The sequence below is a fragment of the Galeopterus variegatus genome, unplaced genomic scaffold, assembly GCF_000696425.1.
Source record: "Galeopterus variegatus unplaced genomic scaffold, G_variegatus-3.0.2 Scaffold1858, whole genome shotgun sequence".
Taxonomy (NCBI): domain Eukaryota; kingdom Metazoa; phylum Chordata; class Mammalia; order Dermoptera; family Cynocephalidae; genus Galeopterus; species Galeopterus variegatus.
This window is the reverse complement of record NW_007727969.1, coordinates 228,495-250,680: the sequence shown is the minus strand read 5'-3', so window position 1 is coordinate 250,680 and position 22,186 is coordinate 228,495. Positions and strand designations below refer to the sequence as shown.

General features: G+C 39.2%; 1 protein-coding gene across 1 annotated transcript in view; it reads right to left on the bottom strand.

Moving 5' to 3' along the window:
- Positions 1-628: 628 nt before the first annotated feature.
- Positions 629-22,186, bottom strand: part of CKAP2L (cytoskeleton associated protein 2-like) — a 34,407-nt gene continuing 12,849 nt past the window's right edge. Inside the window, exons 4-9 of the mRNA XM_008579325.1 lie at positions 19,388-20,637; positions 15,910-16,117; positions 8,914-9,069; positions 5,007-5,070; positions 3,463-3,652; positions 629-1,786 (exon numbers count right to left, since the gene is read on the bottom strand). Of these exons, the coding sequence (XP_008577547.1) occupies positions 1,561-1,786; positions 3,463-3,652; positions 5,007-5,070; positions 8,914-9,069; positions 15,910-16,117; positions 19,388-20,637 (2,094 nt within the window). The 3' untranslated portion in view covers positions 629-1,560. The remainder of the gene's footprint in view (positions 1,787-3,462; positions 3,653-5,006; positions 5,071-8,913; positions 9,070-15,909; positions 16,118-19,387; positions 20,638-22,186) is intronic.

The window sequence follows — 22,186 nt, the reverse complement described above, 5'->3', positions numbered from 1 at the left end:
ATAATGGCTGCACCAATCTACATTCCCACCAACAGTGTACTAGGGTTCCCTTTTCTCTACACCCTTGTTATCTTTTTGATAATAGCCATCCTTACAGGTGTGAGGCAATATCTCATAGTAGTTTTAATTTGCATTTCCCTTATGATTAGTGATGTTCAGCATCTTTTGATATGCCTGTTGGCCATTTTTATGTCTTCTTTGGAGAAATATCTGGTCATATCATTTGCCCATTTTTTAATTAGGTTGTTTTTCTGCTATTGAGTTACAAAAGTCTATTTCTATTTCTTATTGTCTGCTGGCATTATGGTTTTGTAGCCCAGATTTATAAACCTTGTTATTATAAATCTGACCTTCAAAAATAGATCTGCTTTCCTCACAATGAAAAAATCCAGTTCCTGGGTGAGGTTGACAGTCAGACCCTTGATCAAGGTAAGTTCTCCATGATAATGAATTGTCCCTGTGAGTCCTCTTGGAATGGCCTATTGGTGTTTCCCCAGACAAAACTCTATTCCTACAGGCCAAACCATCATTACTGTTTTCTATAATAAATAAGATAAACAAATAAGCAGGAGTGAACAAAAATTTAATGGTTTTTATTTTTGTTCTACATATACTTATATATTAAGAAAGCTAATATTTAAAATGGGTTGACTAGGTTTTTCTATACATTATATATACATACTGACTCTGGTTTTACATTTCCAAGTGCAGTTGCCCAGGAAGAAGAAAAAGCAACCTATAATGGTCTCTGGGGCTTGCACTGCCTTCTCAGGCCAGCCGTTCCCTGGCAGAGCAAAGAACTGAAGTGAAGAAGCAAGTGTCCCCTTCCCACACTTCTCTCCTGCCCCCTTTTGTTTTTACATAAAGTATTTCTAAAGAACAAATGCAAAATTAGGTTTGGATATAAAAAGCTAGATGACTACCCCAATTCAGGACTGTGTTTCATTTGAGACCTGGCACAGAAAGGACAATAACCACCCCTCATTTACGAGGATACTGTGATGGAAGTCAAAGCTGACATATAAACGTCATTTGTGATCTCTGAGCAAAGACATAGCTAGTATAAACTCATCTGTAAAATGAGGGCATTTGACTCAGCCGTCTGTCTCACCCCATCCAGCCTGGCCAGCTAGTTTCAAAGCTCAGCTCTTCCATGCTTTAGGAACTTCCCCCTCTGCTAAGGTGGATGAAGAAAAGAAAGTTCATTATCCCGTGGGACCAACCTTCTGATATAGAAAACAACTATGTTGGGATTAAAGTAGATCAATAAAGTACAAATTTTTATCACACTTGTGGGGTAAATTAATATTCAATGGTTTAAAATTTGTGTATGCTGTAAAACTGTGGCAAACTACAGTCTTCAACACATAAACCAAAGAACTTCCCATGGGGATATAAAATTTGAAAGAAAGTCCAGTGAATTACTTCCTAGGTCCTGAATCCATAATCTGCAACCATGATGCCTCTCCATTATATTTCTTTTCCCAGGTCAACTGGACAAGGACATTTCTCATCTCATGGAGGCTCTGAAACACCTTTTAAAAAAAAAGCATCAAGAAATTATGATTCAGGGATTTGAAACCCTAATGTTACAGGCAAAGCCTCATTTTTACGGAATATAAAACATTCTGTTTCTTCCACTTCTAATAGCTCGTCCAGAGAAGCCACGACTAAATCGTGTTCCTGCAGCATTTCTGGGTAGTGGGACACTGCTCGCTCGATCCTTGATGAACGCCGTACAGGAGTAATAAGCTTCATGTCTGGCACTCCTGGCATCCTCTGTATTCTGAGAGACAGCAAGAGATGCATTCAAAACCTCATATCTTTTAAAAATATTCTATTTATTATTCCTTTTCTGTTTTTTATGCCATAATAAAACACCACGGACATTTCAACATAGGCTGATACAAGAGATATGTCTAGAACAGCTCTTGTTCTAAGGCAGCTTTTCCCTGATTTCCAGAATGTATTGGGTGGTGTCCACCTGCTCTTGAATGGTGTATGCATAGAGATTTATTAAATGAATGTTAAGTGTGGTTTTTATCTGAAGTCAATTACTTGGTAGTTGGTGTTTGTTTATTCTATAAATTTCCAAAAGAGTTGACTCATTAAGGAAATTAGGCCTAACACCAAATTTGGTTGGACCGGTGAATTCTAACATTCTTTCTAGCTTTGACAGTGAATTATTCAAAAAATATCTTTTAAGATGGTGGACTAAACCACAGATTGAAACTGGAACAAATTGGGCATCTTCCTTGTAAACTTGTAAGTGCATTACAATACAAAGTAGCCTGGAGGACAGGATGCCGAGACCTTTCCAGGTAGTGAATCTGGTCTATAAGTCACAAAACCACTGATTAGCCTAAAAAAACTGGCAGGCAAGTCTGCTAAAAAGCTTTCCTAATAAAATCTAGGTGGTTTCTGGATTGACTGCCTGCTTTTGTCCATCCATGAGCTGACTGCAGTGAGGAAATATTGTGTCTGAGAGAGGAGTTCAGGACTGGAAGACATCCTGCCATGCTTTCTGGGGAACTAAAACACAGGACTGTTGTCCTGGTGCTCTTGTTTGGAATTCTCCTTTCAAGATCATGAACAGAGAAGAGTGACACTGCACTAACCCTTTTTTTTTTTTTTCCTTTTTGTCTTTTTTCGTGACCGGCAACGGATCGCAACCCTCAGTGTCGCGCCCGTACCGGACTGGGACTGGCAACGGGATCACAACCCTCGGTGTTGCGCCTGCACCTCGCTCAGCCAGTGAGCGGCCGGTCTGTATGTGGGATCCGAACCCTCAGCGGGAGCGCCGCTGCGCTCCCAAGCAGCGCACTGTAGCAGTGCGCCACCGGGCCGGCCCCCACTAACACTTTTGAAAATGGCATTGACACCCTGACATAGCTCCTTAAAGTACCACAATTCTGCCTTAAACTTGTTAAAAAACAAAAGGCTTCTGATATTATGAGCAGTCTTTGACAGTACATACTCAACTGCCTTGCCTTTTCTTATAGGGCTATTTGCTGCCCCTCTTTCCCACTGCTAAAGGTGGCCTCTGCTTGGGACTTTGTGTCTACTCCTCTCCCTCTTCTCCCATCTGTGCCAGGACTGGCAGGAAAGGTAGGTGGGATCTGCAAGTACATGATGCATGGGAGTGAAGTGGTAGGACCGATCCTGGGAGGCAGGATAGTGAATCCAATTTAATACTCCTGACTGGGCAGCACCTGTCTCACTGCAGGTCAGGTCTCATCATGGGTGGTGGGAGGGGGATGGTGTGCATGCAGAGAAAAGACACAGACCCTCCTGTCAATGTTTCCAGCTTCCCCTCACCCTCAGCTCTTTCCTCAGTGCTGAACATGGATTAGGCTACGTGGACCTCATAGGAAGCAGAAGTATCTATAAACTCCTGCTGCTCTGGATCTGCGGAGAACTGAGAAACACAGAACAATTAGGCCTGCTTTAGAGTTTGCTTACCTAGGGATTGGGGTAATCTGTAATTTGATACCAAGATGATTATCCTGTTCTGCCCTGGTTATTTGGGGTGTTGCTGTAACCTGTTCCCTCTCTTTCAGAGAAAGACAAGATTTTCCAGATTCCATCTTCTTGGCCCGCTCTTCCACTAATGTTATATTAGTTTCAGCAGCTGAAGAGTCAGAAGTAATTCCTGTATATGCAAGGTCAGGAGGGAAAGTAAGATATAGCACTGTAATACATAAGCTAAAAAATCAATAAAATGAAAAAGCAATACATACAATGATTTCCCAATAATCCTCATGGACTCCACATACTAAATAAAGAGTGATTGATTCAGGCCACCCTCTTAATGAGCCCTCCAGATGGTTGAAGATTGATCCTTGATACCCTTTCAACAGTCTGAACACATACCCAATCTCTTATTCACTCTCAAGAGAGATGACTTAGGAACTAATCACTGGGCTTGTACACTTACACCATACCTTGGATCAATTTTCTTGACTCACTACAGTTAACTCACCTCCCAATTCCTTCCCAAACCAGGGATGACCACATGGCTATTACCTTGAACAGTGGGTGAAAAATGTATTGCATTAACACAATTTTCATGACAGCCCAACCACAACAACCAAAATGAAAGAAATTAGACTGAGAGAGCCAGACACTGTAGGTAAAGGCTGAGACCCTATGGGAGGTCAATAGGGCCTACATGAATTAAAGGCATGGATTCCTGTTTCCTCTTTTTAGTCCTTTGAAGAACACTACCAGATATATGAATTTTAACCAAATATATGAATATATGGTTATATATAACCAGATATATGAATTTTAGCCTCATTCCCAGCAAGAGTCTACCATTGAGTATATCTACTCTATGACCTTATTCCCAAAAGTAGTGGGATACTTAGTTGTAATTCACATGACTTGATAGTTCTCCAGTTAAATCTACTCTTAAAGGAAAAAGACTTGTCACCTTCTAAGATACTAAGAAGACTATTTTATTTTCTAAAGACAGCTTCTTTTTTCTTTTCATTCCTATAACATGTCATAATTATAATATGTCACTCACTGTGTTTGGCACAGTATTTCTCACAGAAGTCTTCTAAAGTTCAACCAGTGACAGTAATGGTTAACAATAGCCTGAGATGGCTCTTTTTAAAGGGAGAACATGAAGTTAGATGAGTAAGTGTTGGTGGATTTATTATGATTAAACATGTAACTTAAGCCATTTCTCCCTTTTGCTTCATTCTCCCCTGATAGGAGCCATTGTCTTCTCCCACCTAGGATTCTGGGGAAGCAGGACACTCTAGTGTAGTCTGCTCTGATAGAAACCACCTTTGTTCTATGTGGAGCAGTGTATTTACTTTCAATAACAGAAATAAATCAGCTGATGACAATGGCTGAATGGGACAGGCCGTGAAAACCAAGAAGTGAGAGGTATTTTAGGGGACTTATAATTCTTTTCTTTTTTTCCCCATGTGGTCCTGGATATTTTTCACTTGTACAGCTAGAGGGAATGAATTTGAATACAAAAATAACAGTACCTTCTGTGTTTCTGTTTGGGTCTTGCAAAATATTAAGAACAACTTCCCGTAACTCTTGTACTGGCTGGAAGAAAGGAAGAAAAATCCATGAATAATATTAAAAATAGTCATGGAAAAAATGAGCTAAGAAACTTTATATAACTTCAAATAAACCAGAAGTTTTGGTTAAATGCTGGCACACTTGACTTTAATGAAGAGATGTATTTAAAGTTTTTTATAATGAAATTTCTCTAATTCAGACTCTATTTTCCTATTGATTTGTATGATGCCACTGAAAATGTGTTCCTATGTAAAGATTCTGGCTCAAAGATGTAAAGCTAGCCATTGAGAAAAGGTGTCATATGTAAAAACATATGACGTGCTTAGTTTAGTTTTTTTTTTTTTTTTCCTTTGTGGCTTGCTTGTACAGAGATGGAATCCTGGACCTTGGTGTTATCAACACTGTTTAATTTTTTTTTTATTTTTGTGACTGGTAAGGGGATGGCGACCCTCGGCACGGTGTGGCCCACATGACGCTCAGCCAGTGAGCGCACCGGCCATCCCTATATAGGATCTGAACCCGCAGCCTCGGCGCTACCAGCGCCGCACTCTCCTGAGTGACCCAGGGGCTGGCGCAACACTGTTTAATTTTTTTTTTATTTTTGTGACTGGTAAGGGGATGGCGACCCTCGGCACGGTGTGGCCCACATGACGCTCAGCCAGTGAGCGCACCGGCCATCCCTATATAGGATCTGAACCCGCAGCCTCGGCGCTACCAGCGCCGCACTCTCCTGAGTGACCCAGGGGCTGGCGCAACACTGTTTAATTTTATCCTAAAGGTCATATACCTCATTACAGAATAATTGAGCAATAGGTTAAACTTAACAAAGGAAATCACCCATAATCCCATCACTCAAATACAATCTTTGTTAGTATTTTGGGCAATTTTCTTCAGCCTTCTTTCTTCTTTTATTTGGTAACACAACATACCTTAAAAAAAAACCCAAAAACAAAAACCAAAAAAACACAAAAAACTTTATTGAAAAGCAATTTTCTGATAAAATTATGAGATAGACTTCATTTTTCAAAGGTATGTAAATCATGCCATGAAGCACAATATCAGAAAGTAAACTACTTTCTTATAGAGACATAATATGAGGTGTCCTCAAAAAGTTCACGCAAAGATTCATATTATCTTTTAATTCTATTTTTCCACAAACTTTTTGAAGCAGTCTTGTATTTAGAGGTTTGTCTTTGTGGGCTGGGACTCTGTATCAAATAAATAATAGATATAAACAGACAATAGAGCATAATAAGCAAAGCTTTCGATACATTTTTACAAAATCTAAAAAGGAATTATGCTTTAAGCTTAATGAAAAGAGAATAAATGTACAGAGCACATTGCAAAGAGTCTGAATTATATAAAACATTCATATAAAACATTCATCAAGTGTGTACAGGCTTCTGGTATACTGAATGGTGGATTGAATACACATTTATTTCTAACCCATATTGAAACTACTGAAATGATAATAAAGGGATTAAAAAGAGGCAATAATCAGAAAGAATAGGAGAGAAGAAATAGTAGTAAGATTTTGGAAGGTGGAATACAGAAGGAAGAGAGGTGAGCAATTTGAGAGAGCAGAGTCCTAAGCTGGCAGTGTAGCTGAGAAACAGCCTGACTCATATCACAGGGCTTCTGAAGAGCTCAGGAATGCATGGTGGGGCCCAAATCAGGAGGACTCGGGCATCTGTTCAAAAAGCATTCAGACCTCCAAATCCACCCTATACCCTTAAACTCCATGTAGCCTGGTGACTGTGTCCAATACCCTTTATCCTAACAGAAAACTGAGACCATATTCTCCAAGTCTCTGGGGGACATCATGCAAGACTGGAGGTGGGGTGCCACCTGAAAAAAGGGGACAAATGAAAGTTTCCATGTTGAGGGTTGAGACTCCCAGCTCTCTTATCCCTCGTGACACTGGCAGCCTGGTTTCTGGCTCCCAAGGAGGAGATTGGAAGAGACTTCTCTAGAGAATCTGACCGGTTTAAGAGGAAAGACCTAAAGATACTGATATTGAGGGTTCTCTAACCAATCAACTCAGCCAGATCACCCTATGCAGAAGCCCCATTCATATGTCCAGAGCTTTTAATAAGCTTTTTCAAACCCACCTCTAATATATGCAAACAGCCCAGTTTCACCAGCATCTGAGTAAAGTCTTTAAGGAATGATAGGGAACAAAACAAAATAATACAAATAAACAATAACAACAACAATGGAGAGAAAGAGAAAGAAAAGAAAAGCATTGGAGAAGAGGCAGACAATGCAGGAAGAAAAAAAAACTTGATATGGGTTCTGAGAAACAAGGGATCCATCCAATTTAAGAAGAATGTTTAGAGAATCTGAGGGGGATGGTGAAGAGCGTTCCAAGAATGACAGTTTGTGCAGCCTAGAATAAAACAGAAGGTTTAGGAGAAAGGTCTCTAAGAAAGAAAATAGAATATCTGATGCTTTGAAAATATTGAGAAATTTAGACAATCAGAGAAGTTTGGGAATTAATTACATAATAAAAACTCAGAAAACCGGGCAAAGGCAAAACAAGACAACAATTAATTCCAGGAGAAGCAGACAGTTGTGCTTGTAAGGCAAAGTAATCATAGTTTACAAGGGTACTTCAAGATGTACAAATAAGGGGCCGGCCCGGTGGCGCACTGCTACAGTGTGCCGCTTGAGAGCGCGGCGGGAGGGTTCGGATCCCACATACAGACCGGCCGCTCACTGGCTGAGCGAGGTGCGGGAGCAACACCGAGGGTTGTGATCCCGCTGCCGGTCCCGGCCCGGCCCGGGCGTGACACTGAGGGTTGCGATCCGTTGCCGGTCACGAAAAAAGACAAAAAGGGGAAAAAAAAAAAATAAAAAAAGATGTACAAATAAAAGATTATTCTATTTTTCCACAAACATTTTGAAATACCCTCGTATACATGGCTCAATGTATTAATATATTTCTTACATATCATAACAATGTGAAGACTGACTAGTGATTAGAATTTCTATGTGACTTTAATGGAAGTAGGAGAGATGGAAAAGACCTACAAGAATGACAGACAGGGGTGTATATGTGTGTGTGTTGGGGATCTGTGCAGGTGTATGTGAAAGAGGGTTCAATCCTCACCCTGCATAGCTAGAAGTCCACAAATCACTTCTAAATCTGAAAAATCAAGAAACAGCAACATAAGCATACTTTCTGAAACTATAGATGTAGATATAGAAATAATCAGGCTCTGGGAAGTGGGAAATGGGAGAATAGGGAGGCAGAGGCCTTACTGAGTGAAACTTAGCAAACTATTTGATTTTTTAAACTATGTCCATGTACAACTCTGATTTTGAAAAATCATGGGAAAAGGTACTGTAGAATATGACATGGAAAATGACATTTAAGAGAAAAGAGTTATAAAACTATTTGATGTACATTTTAAAAATATTACATAATATTTTTTCTAGGTTTTAGAATTACAAGTTATTTCACGCAATTGCTCTCAATTATTGATTTATGAATATTGATGTGTTGAGTTTAATATATTTTTAGGTTCATTATGGTAAGGTATGCCTTTACTTTACAAGAATTGGATATTGATGCTATGTTATAACTTTCCATGCTATTACTTTCCATAAGTGCATATTTTTACAATGAGTGTTGTGAGACACAGTCACCTGACAAGTGATTCTGTTGGTTTACATATAACACAATTTCCTATAAACATTTTAATCAGAATGTTCATAAAGGACATATTGTACTTCTTTTATTTTGTGTATAACTTTATGAAGTGAATTAGAAGTTTAACACATTATGTAACTGCCATTTTGCAAACAAAGAATCCACATGAAAGAGAATTTTAAGAAGTCACCCATCCCAAGACAGATACTCACTGTTGCCCCGTTTTTAATGGCCTCTTCATATAGTCCAATAACATCAAAGGCACCTTTACTTGCCAACAACTTTGCTTTGCAGATCCAGAATTTAGCAAATTTTTCAGCCTCAGGAATGCTCGACAATATGGTATATATTTCATTAGAAAGTACACCCTGGGAAAAAAAATACCCAGAGGTAATTATTCCACTATTACTCACACATCTCCTGATATTTTATCACAGTAGGCATGTAGAAATCACCTGATCACTAATTTTTTTGAACTTATAAAAAATTTCAATTTTACTGAGGTATAATGTACATATAATAAAATGCACACATTTTAATTGTATATTTTTAATGAGCTTCGGCACTGATCATTAAATTTTAAGAGTCACATGAGACCAAATAGACAGAAAAACATTTATCATGGCTGAAGGTAAGAAATATGTCCTACATTTTTATGTACTGCAAAAACAAAAAGTAATCAACATTTTTTACATATTCATTAAACTCATAATAATGTGAACAATGAGTAGTGGCCAGAATTTCTATATGACTCTAACAGCAGTATGAAGGATGCAAAGGTCAAAGAGGTGCACATGGGGCCGGCCCGGTGGCGCACTGCTACAGTGTGCCGCTTGGAAGTGTGGCGGCGCTCCCGCCGAGGGTTCGGATCCCACATACAGACCGGTTCCCGCTCACTGGCTGAGCGAGGTGCGGGCACAGCACCGAGGTTTGCGATCCTGTTGCCGGTCCCGGTCCGGTATGGGCACAACACTGAGGGTTGCGATCCGTTGCCGGACACGAAAAAAGCAAAAAAAAAAACAAAGAGGTGCACATGTATATGAAAGAGGGTTAAATCCCACAAAAAGGAACACTGAAATGGCTTCACTGGTTTGTTCCCCTTCTGGTTTGTGCCCAGAGCAGGGCAGTGACATGGACCAGGAGGAAGGGGGAACAAACATGTCCAGAAACCCAGGTGCTGGCACACTCAGCCAAGCAGGATCTCTTGCTCCTCTCAAGATGTGGGGCACACAAAGGTAAGCTCACAATCAAGTCACCAATGTTTGAGGAAAACCAACACAACCTGAAAGAGGCATAAAACTCAACAAGCAAGAATAAACACTGTAGCAAACAGTTGAGGTAGCAAAGAGGAACAAATTTTAAGAGTACTACAGTCATTATCTTCAGAATGATAAGAGAGGGTATTGCTATCATAAAACTAGAGTGGACTGTTATGACAATGAACCAAGAGAAGGGCAGAACAATGGCATGGACATCACTGAAGAATAAGTCAGTGAGCTGAAAATCCAGCCATGGAATTCTCTCAGAACCCAGTGCAACAAAGACATGAACAGTATGAAAGAAAAATTTAGAGTTCTGGAGGATACATCTATTACTCAGTAATTCCAATATCCATCTAAGAGCATTTCTAGAAGGAAAAATAGGACAAAGCTGAACACATACTCAGAGCAGTTGTAGAAGAAAAATTTCAACAATTGGACAAAGAAACAATTGTTCAGATTGAAAGGTTCTCAGAGAATCAAGTAGGATGAATGTAAAAAGAACTATATTTACAAAACTGAGATAAAAAGAAAATATTAAGCATTTCCAGAGAGAGAGAAAAAGGATTACGTACAGAGGAATGACACAAGACTTTAATAAATCAACAATTCCACATTGAAGAGAGAAAATGAAGAGGTAATTTCAAAATTTCCAGAGAAAACAATCTGAAATTAGAATTTTTACCCAGCCAAACTATGTTTCCAGCATGAGGGCAAAATAATGACATTTTCAGAAGCATAAGGACTCAGAAAGTACACCATTCAAAAACCATAGAGTATAATAAAAAAGTTGCAAACCATGTTTGAACTTATACCTACCACTTTACTTTGTGATTTCAATTTATTATTTTCTTTATGAAATAAAGAAAACTGTACCAAGTACAGAAATGAGGGAAAATAAACAAAAAATAATTCATGTAATTTTTTTTTGGCAGCTGGCCAGTTCAAGGATCCGAACTCTTGACCTTGCTGTTATAACACTGCACTCTAACCAACTGAGCTAACCAGCAAGCCCTGAATTCATGTAAATTGAATTACAAAATAAAATGCAGGCATAAGTTTATACATATGAGTAATCACAATAAATCCATTTGGGTTAAATTTGCTTTTTAAAAGCAGAGTTTCAGATTTGGTTAAAAAAAATTCATCTTTTGGCTGGCCAGTTAGCTCATCAGTTAGAGCATAGTGCTGATAACACCAAGGTCCAGGGTTTGATCTCTGTCATGGCCAGCTGCCAAAAAAAAAAAAGTAAAAGAAATTCATCTGTTCATATGCATATAAGACATTCCTAAAATAAATCAACCCAAAAAGGCTAAAAATAAATGAAAAAGGATTCACCAGACAAATTCTAACAACAAAAACAAGGTATGGCAAGGTTAATATCAGACAAAAGAGAAATCAGAGCAAATCATGAGTCTTTATGTGCCTAAAAACATAAAGCTTTGAAAAAGAAAGTAAAAGTTGACAGAAATACAAAGAGAAATTATTGATGACTAATCAGTGCCAGATGTTTTGAAAGTATTTCTTTCAGAAAGCAACAGATGAAGTAAACAAACAGAATACTGTGATACTGTGATACTCCTTGACTTAAGATGGAGTTAAGTCCCTATGAACCTACCATAAGTTGAAAATACAGTAAGTCGAAAATGCATTATAATATTCTGATAAACTCACTGTAAAGTTAGAAAATCATCAGTGGAAACAAAGTAAACTGGGGACCATCTGTATTTGGTTTTTGCCCAGTTTCCTGGCATACAACTCCTAAAATCCTTGCAATCTCCACAGTGGTAAGTGTCTTTTTGTATGTTAATGAGAAGACTGGTGGCTGGCAGCCCTCTGTGTAGCTTCAGGATGGGGGATGGTTACAGGAAAGACCAAGGCATAATTAGAGGGTTGGGACTTTTCAGCCCCAGCCCCAACCTCTAGAGAGGGGAGAGGGGCTGAAGGTTAAGTTGATCACTAACAGCCAATGATTTAATAAATCATGCCTACATAATGAAGCCTTCATAAAAGCCCAAAAGGACAGAGTTCACATGAGCTTCTAGATAGTCAAACGAGGTGAGCTTCCTGGAGGGTGGTGCTCCAGTTGTGGAGGGTACCAACATTAATAAAGCAAATGTCTAACCAAACGTATTGCACATAGAAATGCTAAGCTTGGGAAAAGCAGAAAACTTTCCCAGGACTAAAGTCTCTGTTGTAGATAAAAAAAATAGTAACACAGCAAAAATGCCTTGCTATAAGCATTGTCCTTTGTGCAGCTAAACCTAATGATTGTTGCCATGACAAATATCTCATTGTTCTTTTTGTAACCATCTATGTTCCTTTTTTGTAACTTTCTTGCCTGGAGAATAAAAACGGAGAGAATCGGGGTTATTTCCTAGGAATTCTTCTCTCTTGAAGAAATCATCCTTGGGATTAACCCCTTCTGGGCCTCTCACTGCTCTGGAGAAATGGGCTTTGAGTAATCCTTTGCGTCTCCGTCAAGCTGGGAGAGGTGACACCAGGAGTAGGCATGGAAGCTCTGAGCCCCTTACCCCATACCTTACCCTATCCATCTCTTCAATGTGGTTGTTCATCAGTATCCTTTGTAATATCCTTTATAATAAACCAGTAAACGTAAGCAAGTTTTCCCCTGAGTTCTGTGAGCCACTTTAGCAAATTAATCGAACCCAAGGGAGGGAGAATGCTGGGGTGGAGAAGGGAGGACAGACTTCCTTCTTCCGATGTGCTTTCATCACCCCAGCAATGGTCCCTCACCCTGGCAGCAGCAGTTGGGTCTAGCCTTCACCTTTTTTCTGAGATTTCACCTCACTGTGCTCCTTCAGAGGCAGTTGAACCAACTGGGTAGCATCCTTCTTCAAAGTGTGAGACCCAGCCCCGCAGGGGCCCTCCTCCAGCTCCTCTGGTACCAGCATCTACTGGGTAGTATGCCCTCCTTAGGGTTGGGGTCCCATTCTACCAAAGTTCATCTCTCCTAGCTTCTAGGTTCTGAGACCCCCAACCTTTCTTTGTTCCCCTAGATCCAGCAGGTACTAGCTGCTTGTTGTGGTTATCGCCACTGCCACCTCAGGCTCCTTTTTGCTGTCAGCTCTGCACGTAGCAGATGATGTCTATGTGTGTAGCACTGTATTGCCTCTGATCCCGTACCATTTTTGCATGCAGGCTCACAGTGTGCTTTCATTTCCGACAACCAGTACCTGTGCCTTCTTGTATGTGTCCAGAGATTCAGTAGTGTCTAGGAATTTTTGTCCCCCCAGGGGCAGCCATTAACAAATGACTGTGGGAGTATTAATACTGCAGCTTCCTTGCCCCTGATCAGGATGACTCTGAGGGGTGTGACTTACATTGTCTCCAGAACTCTGCTGTGGAACTGTGCCAAAGTAAGCCTCTATGAACTTGTCTGATACCTAACCTTGCTTGCCTTCTTTCCCTTTCTGGTCCCACAACTTCGCTTCCCTCCCAGTTTTCCCTGGGAGTCTCTTCCTAATAAATTACTTTCACAGAAATCCTCCTCTTAGAGTCTGCTTCTAGGGAACCCACATAAGACATTGTGTAACCGACCCACACATTACATTCTTTCTATTGAGATACCTTGTGTGGTTTCTGTTTTTCTCACTTGACCCTGACTGATAAAGAGCATTAGTTAAATCCAAGGGATATGACCAAAGTAAAATTCAGAGGTAAATATATGGTATCAAATGTACTTATAAGAAAACAAGACAGATTGACAAATAATATAAGCTTTCAACTAAAAAGCTGGAAAAAGAGTGATAAACATAGCTTTTTAAAAAAATTAATAGAGGGCTGGCCAGTTAGCTCACTCGGGAGAGTATGGTGCTGGTAACACCAAAGTCAAGGGTTAGGATTCCCTTACCAGCCGGATGCCAGAAAAAAAAAAAAAAAAATGTATGTATGTATGTATGTATGTATGTATGTATGTATGTATGTATGTATGTATGTATGTATGTATGTATGTATGTATGTATGTATGTATGTATGTATGTATGTATGTATGTATGTATGTATGTATGTATGTATGTATGTATGTATGTATGTATGTATGTATGTATGTATGTATGTATGTATGTATGTATGTATGTATGTATGTATGTATGTATGTATGTATGTATGTATGTATGTATGTATGTATGTATGTATGTATGTATGTATGTATGTATGTATGTATGTATGTATGTATGTATGTATGTATGTATGTATGTATGTATGTATGTATGTATGTATGTATGTATGTATGTATGTATGTATGTATGTATGTATGTATGTATGTATGTATGTGTGTGTGTGTGTGTGTGTGTGTGTGTGTGTGTTGGCTAGTTAGCTCAGTCTGTCACCTTGTAACACCCAAGGTCAAGGGTTCAGATCCCTGTACCATCTAGCTGCCAAAAACAAATAAAAAATAAAAAGAAAAAAAATAAAAAGATTAATAGAGAAATCTTTGGCAAATTAGATTTAAAAAAAGACACAAAGATAACTAAAGTTGACTCAAGAAATACAAAACCATACAAGAAACTGGAAAGATATACACAAAACTATCCCCCAAAGAAGCACGATTCAGATGACTTTATGAGCAAGTTCTTACCAAACTTTCAAAAAACAAAATAATTCTCATGTTGTACAAACTATTTGCAGAGTATAGGAAACAAGGAAAAATACCCAACATATTTAACAAAGTCAGCATAACACTGATACCAGGAAAAGACAGGAAAAGACAACCAAAGAACATTCATAAAAATCTGAAATAATTGCAACTCAAAACTTTGTACTTCTTTTCTCTATGTACCTATACGTATATACATGCATAAAAACTGGAAGGATAACTGGCAATAGCAGTTGCCTTCAGAGATACACTTGGGATCCCTAAGTACCAGGGTACTTCAAAAAATTCGTGGAAAAATGGAATTAAAAATTAATACGAATCTTTCCAAGAACTTTTAAAATTTTATTTATTTATTTATTTTTTGGCAGCTGGCCAGTAAGGGGATCCAAACCCATGACCTTGGTGTTATAACGCTGTGCTCTAACCAACTGAGAACCAGCCAGCCCTCCATGAACTTTTTGAAGTATCCTCGTGTGTGTGTGTGTGTGTGTGTAGGGCAAGGTGCGGTCATTTATCTGTATTGTTTGAAATAATTTTAATAATGAGAATGTGATTTTTTTTAATACAATGAAAATAAAGGAAAGAGCAAAAAATAAAAATAAGAACTGAAATTTAATTTCACAAAGGAAAAATAGTGTTTAACTGAATGCTGTGAAAATATTGCCCAGAGTGACCTAAACTGAAGGTTTCCTTTTTTTTTTTGCTGATGTCCAACATACTACCCAAAGGACAGAATGGGGCTTGCTTTAGGCAAGGACCTTAGTACAGAAATCCACCCCACCATTTTTTATTAATATATTTTTCCTTTGGGGAATCTTCTAAGGATCATATTCTTTGTCTACCATCTATTTTATCTTATCTGCAGAGAACAAGATACAATTTCGGCACCCTTTATAGCTACTCAGTGTATTTAGGATACTCCAACTTTACATATGACCTTGCCTTCTGACTTCGGCTTATATCCAAATGTTAAATGTTTACTCTTTGGACCTTGATACCCGAAGAAGGTAAAGTTCTTTTTGGATCTCTCTGGAGTCAGACTGCTTGGGTTAGTTTCCCAACTTCTCTGTGCCTCAGTTTGATTTGTAAAATGGGCATGGTAATGGTCATTATGTAATTATGAGATAATATAAACAAAGTGCTTATAATAGCACATGGCATACAACAGCCACTATTTAAGTGTATGTCATTATTATTATTGCTATTATTATTCTATATTAAAAAGAGACGCTAATTTCTGCTTAGATGAAGGTTATCTCCCCTATAATATATTTAAGAAAAATGTTAAAAACCTCCAAGACTCTGGGCCAAAGCTCTAAAAGCTCACTCACCCCTTCAATGAGCTGCAGACATTCTGTCAGAGTGTTGTTAATTTTACTGGACAGTTCAAGTTGTTCTTTCTTTTCTTCCTCTTCTCTTTCAATGCTCTTCCAGAATGAAATATTCATTTCCTCTATTATCTTTCTTTTTGTTTTAAGTTCCATTGGGGGCCGTTTATAGATTTTCCCTTTAGATTTCTTCCATTCTTCCAGTTGTTTCCTGTTATGCAATTAAAGGGAGGGGGGTTAGTTTTTATATACTTTTAAAACATAGTCAATCTTCTAAAGTATAGTATTACTAAGCACCTTCAACTATAGACAAAGTCAGGAGAATAGAATCCAAAAGCAATGTACAAATGGGTAATGGTAGCACTGGGTTGCTTCCACCCATTGGAAGGAAGATGCCAGGATTATAGATGGCCAGAAATTCAGTCTTCAAATTCCTTGACTTTGTGACTGTTCTTCGTTATTTTTCTCTGAGTTTCCACTTCGCTGTATGCTACTTCTGACACTTGCTTTCCTTAGACATCCCTCCATCTGAGTCACGAACTCAGCACTCCATTTCTCCCACCATAAGCTTTCTATCTGTCACTCAACCAGACCAACCGCAGCTGCATTCTGCCCTCAGTAGTGTCTTGGTGCTCAAAGTGACCCACTTCACCCAGTTCCTTTGCTCTCTCCTGACCACACGTGACCTCCCTTTCTTTCACAAACTAGATCAATAATTGTAGGGCTCTTTTCTTAAGTAGCTGGTTTCTGATGGTGCCAAGTCCTAACCCTTGCTCTCCCTTACTGTTCACACTGTCCACTCCTGCTTTTAAGCAGACCATATACCACTGTTGGAACCGAGACGTGGAGACCCAAGAGTTTGGATATAGGCTCTCTAGCTTCTTTAATTACAACTATATATTGATGATTTGTAAATGCACATTTCAGCACTGGGGTCCTAAACTTTGTAAAACCTATTGTCTAGCTGATATCTTTTATTAAATGTCTGACAGGCAATTCAAACTCAATACTGTCCAAAACAAAGTTCTTGATGTTCATCTCCAAATATGTTCCCAGTCTTCCTTTCTTTGGTAAATAGCACCCCAATCCATCCAGTTGCTAGGGCCAAAAGTAGGAGTTGTCTTTGAGTAGTTCCTTTCTTTCCCTCGCATCTGACACCTCACTGTATATGGTCAATATTGCTTCTATCTGCACTACCCCCATCCTGATCCACATCACTGTTGCCTTCTGTCTGAAATGACGTAGCAGCCTCCAAACTCACATCCTCCCACTCCAACCCTTATTAAATTCACTCTGAGCGCAGTAGCTAGAGCGATCTTTAAAATGTAAACCAGAATATGTCACTGCCAAGGACTTCCCACGGCTCTGGGAAATAAATTCAAAGTGTATTCTATGGCTAAAATGCACAGTACAATTTGGCTCCTGCCTACCTCTCCAACCTCGTCATACCACTCTCCCTCTTGCCCGCTACCCTCCAGGAACTCTGGCATCCTTTCAGTGTTTTGACCCACGTTCATTTCTGCCTCAGGGTCTTGCATCTTCTGTCCCCTGCACAAATGACACTTCAGGGATAATTATCCCTCAAGAGATAATTATCTGTAATTAGCCTGTCATATTTAATCAACGTGTTGATTTTCTATCTCCTTCATAAGAATGCAAGCTCTATGAAGGAAGAAACCTAGGATGTCCAGTGCCTAGCATAGTGCCTGGCACAGGTGTTCAATAACATACAGCAAAATTCACCTTTTTTAAGTGTGCAATTCTGTGAGTTTTGACAAACTCACGATGTTATATAATCAAGACATAAGACAGTTCCAACACCACCAAAAAATTCTCTTGTGCTCTTTGGTAGTCAACCCTGTCCCCCACCCCCAGCTCCTGGCAATTGCTGACCTGTTTTTTGTCCTTGTAGTTTTGCTTTTTCCAGAATGCCAATAACTAAGTTTTGAAAGAATGAATGCTAACCCTCGGTTCTCCCTTCTTGACTCCAGAGCACAATCCATACAACTGCTCCCCACTTACCTTCACTCTAACTGCCTACTTAATGGTCCAAGTTGAGACATCTGGCATTCTTTTCCTCTGTGTTCCTGGTATTCTTCCTATCTCCTTAGCCTTCCTTCTGACCATAAACAGAAAGGGAACTTTCCTTCTCTAAAGCCAACTTAGTCCTAGGGCTGTCACACCCTAATCTTATTTCTCTAGTACTTTCTATATATACAGCAAACAATAAGCTCCGTACAGGCAGTGACTGACTGTGTGCTCACCACTGTACCTCCTATTGCCTGGCGCATAGCAGGCACTGAAGGAACACCTGAGGAATGAGGCAACAGATCCAGCCCTCCCCACAGATGCCTGCCCTTTTGTAATCAACACGATGTTATTCAACACGCAACACACTGTCCTAGGAACAGTCTTTTGACTTCCTCATTCACCGGCTCAGGGTCTTTGCACTCATTTCTTTCTGCTCAAAAGCCTTATCACTTTTGTCACCAGCCTTTTCCAAACGTTAGCTCTCAGCTCAGATGTCACTGTTGAAAGTACATCTCCTGACCCCTTTACCTAAAGAAGTTATCCCAACCCTACTCTCTTGACCACGTCACCCTGAATTGTTTATTTTCTGTATCTTCAGGAGGGCAAAGAGATTGTTGGTGGTGTTCAGTGCTGTCCAGAGACTAAATCCTGACCACACCTCACCCTGCTACACCTTTTAGCTACCAGCCAATTTCACATGCTCCTTTCACCCTTGTCAGGAATTTCCTTTTTTTCTACTTCAACCAGATATACATATGTGCCTCCCCTGGGAGTTTCATTCTCATGAGACTATGTCTGGTCCTGTGTGGAAAGTGCAGAAAATCTTTTGGCTTAGTTTCAAGAACCATGTATGTTAATATTAACCCCCAGCAACCTGAGATCCCTATTTCTGCAATCTGAACTTTGTATTTGAACCGACTGTTCCTCTATGACTTAGCTTACTTTCTAAAACTTGGCCCACTCAGACTCACAGAAGCTTCCTCTTCCTTCTTCCCTGATAACTTTTCTGGACTTAATCACTGGTCTGCTTGACAAGGGACTACCACCTTCCCACTCCCTAGCTATGTGCACTCACTCACTACTCTGGCTCCTTCTAACCTGCCATGTTCTACTGTTGGTCAGCCCCTGTAGGGTACTTCTTGAATGAGTAATCTACATCTGCAACTCCTATTTCTCACCCATCTATTCTCTGTGCTTCAATTTCTTTATTAAAAATAAACTATTTTAAGCATACAGAAAATAACAGAGAATAATTTATAACACCTGTATGTACCACCCAGCTCTGTCAAGTCTTAATATTTGTTAGTTGCTTTCAAATCTTCTCTCAAGGCTATAGCTAAAAATTACTTAGGAGCCATTACTTATGGCTTATTTCCTGACCAAGTATTCTTGATTGTCAATTTGCCTAATCATCTTCAATTGCAAAAATTTTGGAATTAAAGCAAAGTACCTTCGATCCTCTGCCATTGTCTTCTTTTTAATATTAGGATTAGTTTGGGCCCCATTTGGGACTCCTTTGCAATTTGTGGTTGTGACAGCTTGAGTTTTGGGAGCTGTCTTATTCAGAAAATGGTTCTGGGGCAGAGCCTTTTTCAACTTAGAGTCTAAAGTCTGTGCTTTTTGTTGAATGCTGCTGTTGTATTCATTACTGTTGATTCCATTTGCTCTGATGCTAGGGGTGCGTGGAATGACTGAATTAAAGCTGCTAACTGTCAAATTAGGCCTCTGGCTTATGGTTTTTGATTTTTGATTTTGACATGATGTCTGAGGTCTAAAACATGGTTGAGTGGATTTCTGAACTTGATTGATGTTTGGATGTCTGTTGTTATATCCTCCCTGAAGCAAATTGGGGTATGTCCTGGGCTTGGCATATTTTACTTTCTGTTCAGTAACAGGATAAGACCATACCTTAGTTTCACTTGGTCTTTCATATTTACTCTTGTTAACCTTTATATTCTTTATGTCCTTCACCACTGGTCTCTTTGATGCTTGAGTCTTACTGAGGGTTTGAATAAAGCCAGAGGGAACTGTCCTTGGGAGTTTTTCTCCTGATTTTGCAAGATCTGCTCCTCTAGAGAGTTGCTGTGACTTTACTGGTAGAGTCCTAATTTGTGTTTCTCCAACAAATTGTTTATTAATTTTGTTTTTCAGTATAGCACTATTTACTGAACTTTTGCCCACAGCTTGTTTAGGAGCCAAACTGCTCTTGGTTTGATTATAAGAGTTAGTCTTTGGCTTACTTATAATACATAATTCAGGACCTGGCTTCCTCTCAGGTTCTGATAAGGTTTGGGGCAAATTTTCTTTATTCATCTCTTTTAGAAAGCCATCCAAAGATTTGTTTTTAACATGGGTGCTGTCCACAGAGTCTGTATATTTAGCATTTCCTTGATCTGTGACCTGCTGCTTTGCAGTTTTCAATTCCTGTATACTACGTGACCCCATGGGTTCTGACAGTTCCCCTGTAGTGGAAGATCCAGCTTCAGGCTGCTGATGACTTTTTCTGGAAGGCTTACAGTTTGGGTTAGAAGAAACACGTCCTGAAGTCAGCCTTTTGTTCACAAGTTTTGGTGGCTCCAACTTTGGCTTCTGGGACACTGTGATATTGGCTGTTCTGGGCTGGAGTTTAATGCTGATGGACTTTGTAGTTTTGATAGGCAAAACAACATGGTTGGTAACATCCTTTTTCGGTCTAATGGTCTGAAAAGGCAAAGAAAAGAATATATAAAAAATTTATAACAGTTCACTGTTTTAAAAATAATGATAGAAATAACTGTGTTTAAAAACATGCTAGAAAAAGATTAGTTATATTACTTAGAATTCCACTGAAGAAAGTTGAATCTTGAGAAAGCAAAGCAAGACTCACTAATAGGTGATTTTATAACTTGAGTTAGCATCAGAAGTATATCAGAATCTTTTGGCTTGACAGAATTAAGCAGAGACGCAGTAAAGATACAAAAGCTGCTGTTTTGAAAAGAAATTTGCCTCAATTGAACAGTACTTGTTGACTGCCCATTACATCTCAATAAAGTGTTCTTCTAAGGACTCTGAAAAGATACCTGCATGTAGGGTACCTTCCAACAAGTTCCTCCTACTACTTTGTACAACTATACTTTTTGTAAAAAACAAAACCACTGCCTTTGTAAAGGTCAAAGTATCACTCGAGAAGCTGTCTCACCCCAGAGTTCAGCGACAAGGAGATAGATAGGTGGTAGATGCTGGGAGGCCTGAGATATGTTCAAACAGGTCTCAGTAATCATCTAACATCTCAGTAGAAAGTTAGTCATATTTGTGAAGTCAGTCAGGACGGGGTTTTAAGATTAGGTTCTACGCTATAATAAGCAAATGTTTAGTCATGTGACTTAATTTTTGACAAGAAAGGTAGAATTAGGTTACAGAGAACTTTGAAAACTAGGGAGAATTTAGAATTGGTAGGGCAAATAATTGGGCAAGCCACTGTGGATTCCAGAGCATCCATAGTGAAAGCAATTACCCGGAATGGAGAATTTGGCAGAGATCTATAGAACATAAGTCTCCAGGGGAAGATATGGCAGTGCTAGAGTTACTGTCTCTATTTTTGGCCCAACAATATTGTGAAATCACTATGTAAACTTGATGAGTGTGTAAAGGAAGTTTGTCACCAGACCATTTGGCATTCAGGGCAAAGAGATATCTACCCTGGAATGGTACCAGTGTGTGTGGTGTTATTGGGAGTGAAATGGGAGAGGTCGGGATTGGGAGACAGAAAGATGGGTAGTATATCCACATGGTTATATTTGGGTTACTCCTTGAGACCCAACATTTACATCTGCTTTAGAATTCTCCATCATTGCTTGCTGAAAAGGTGGGGATGTCGGTATGAAAGCTTCCAGCTGTGTGTTATTTTTCAGTTGCTCTTTCTTATATATTCAAAAAACTGAGATGTAATTCACATACATAAAATTGACCATTTTATTTTTTGAATTTATTTTTTATTAGCATATTCATTGTTACAAATCATATTTATTCTTTATGCCCCTTATCCAAACCCCATCCTCCACCAATAACCACAGATTTGTTCTCTCCATCTGATAGATTAACTGTTCCTCTGTTGGTTTGTTGCGCAGATGATCTGTCCAGTGCTGAGACAGGTGTGATCAAGTCCTCCTCTATTATTGTAAATCAGATACTTCTTCTATTACTCTGGAGTGCGCTTTGTGGAGAGAGGACCTTTTTTTTTTTTTTTTTTTGGTCTCCGCTGGTGCCTCTC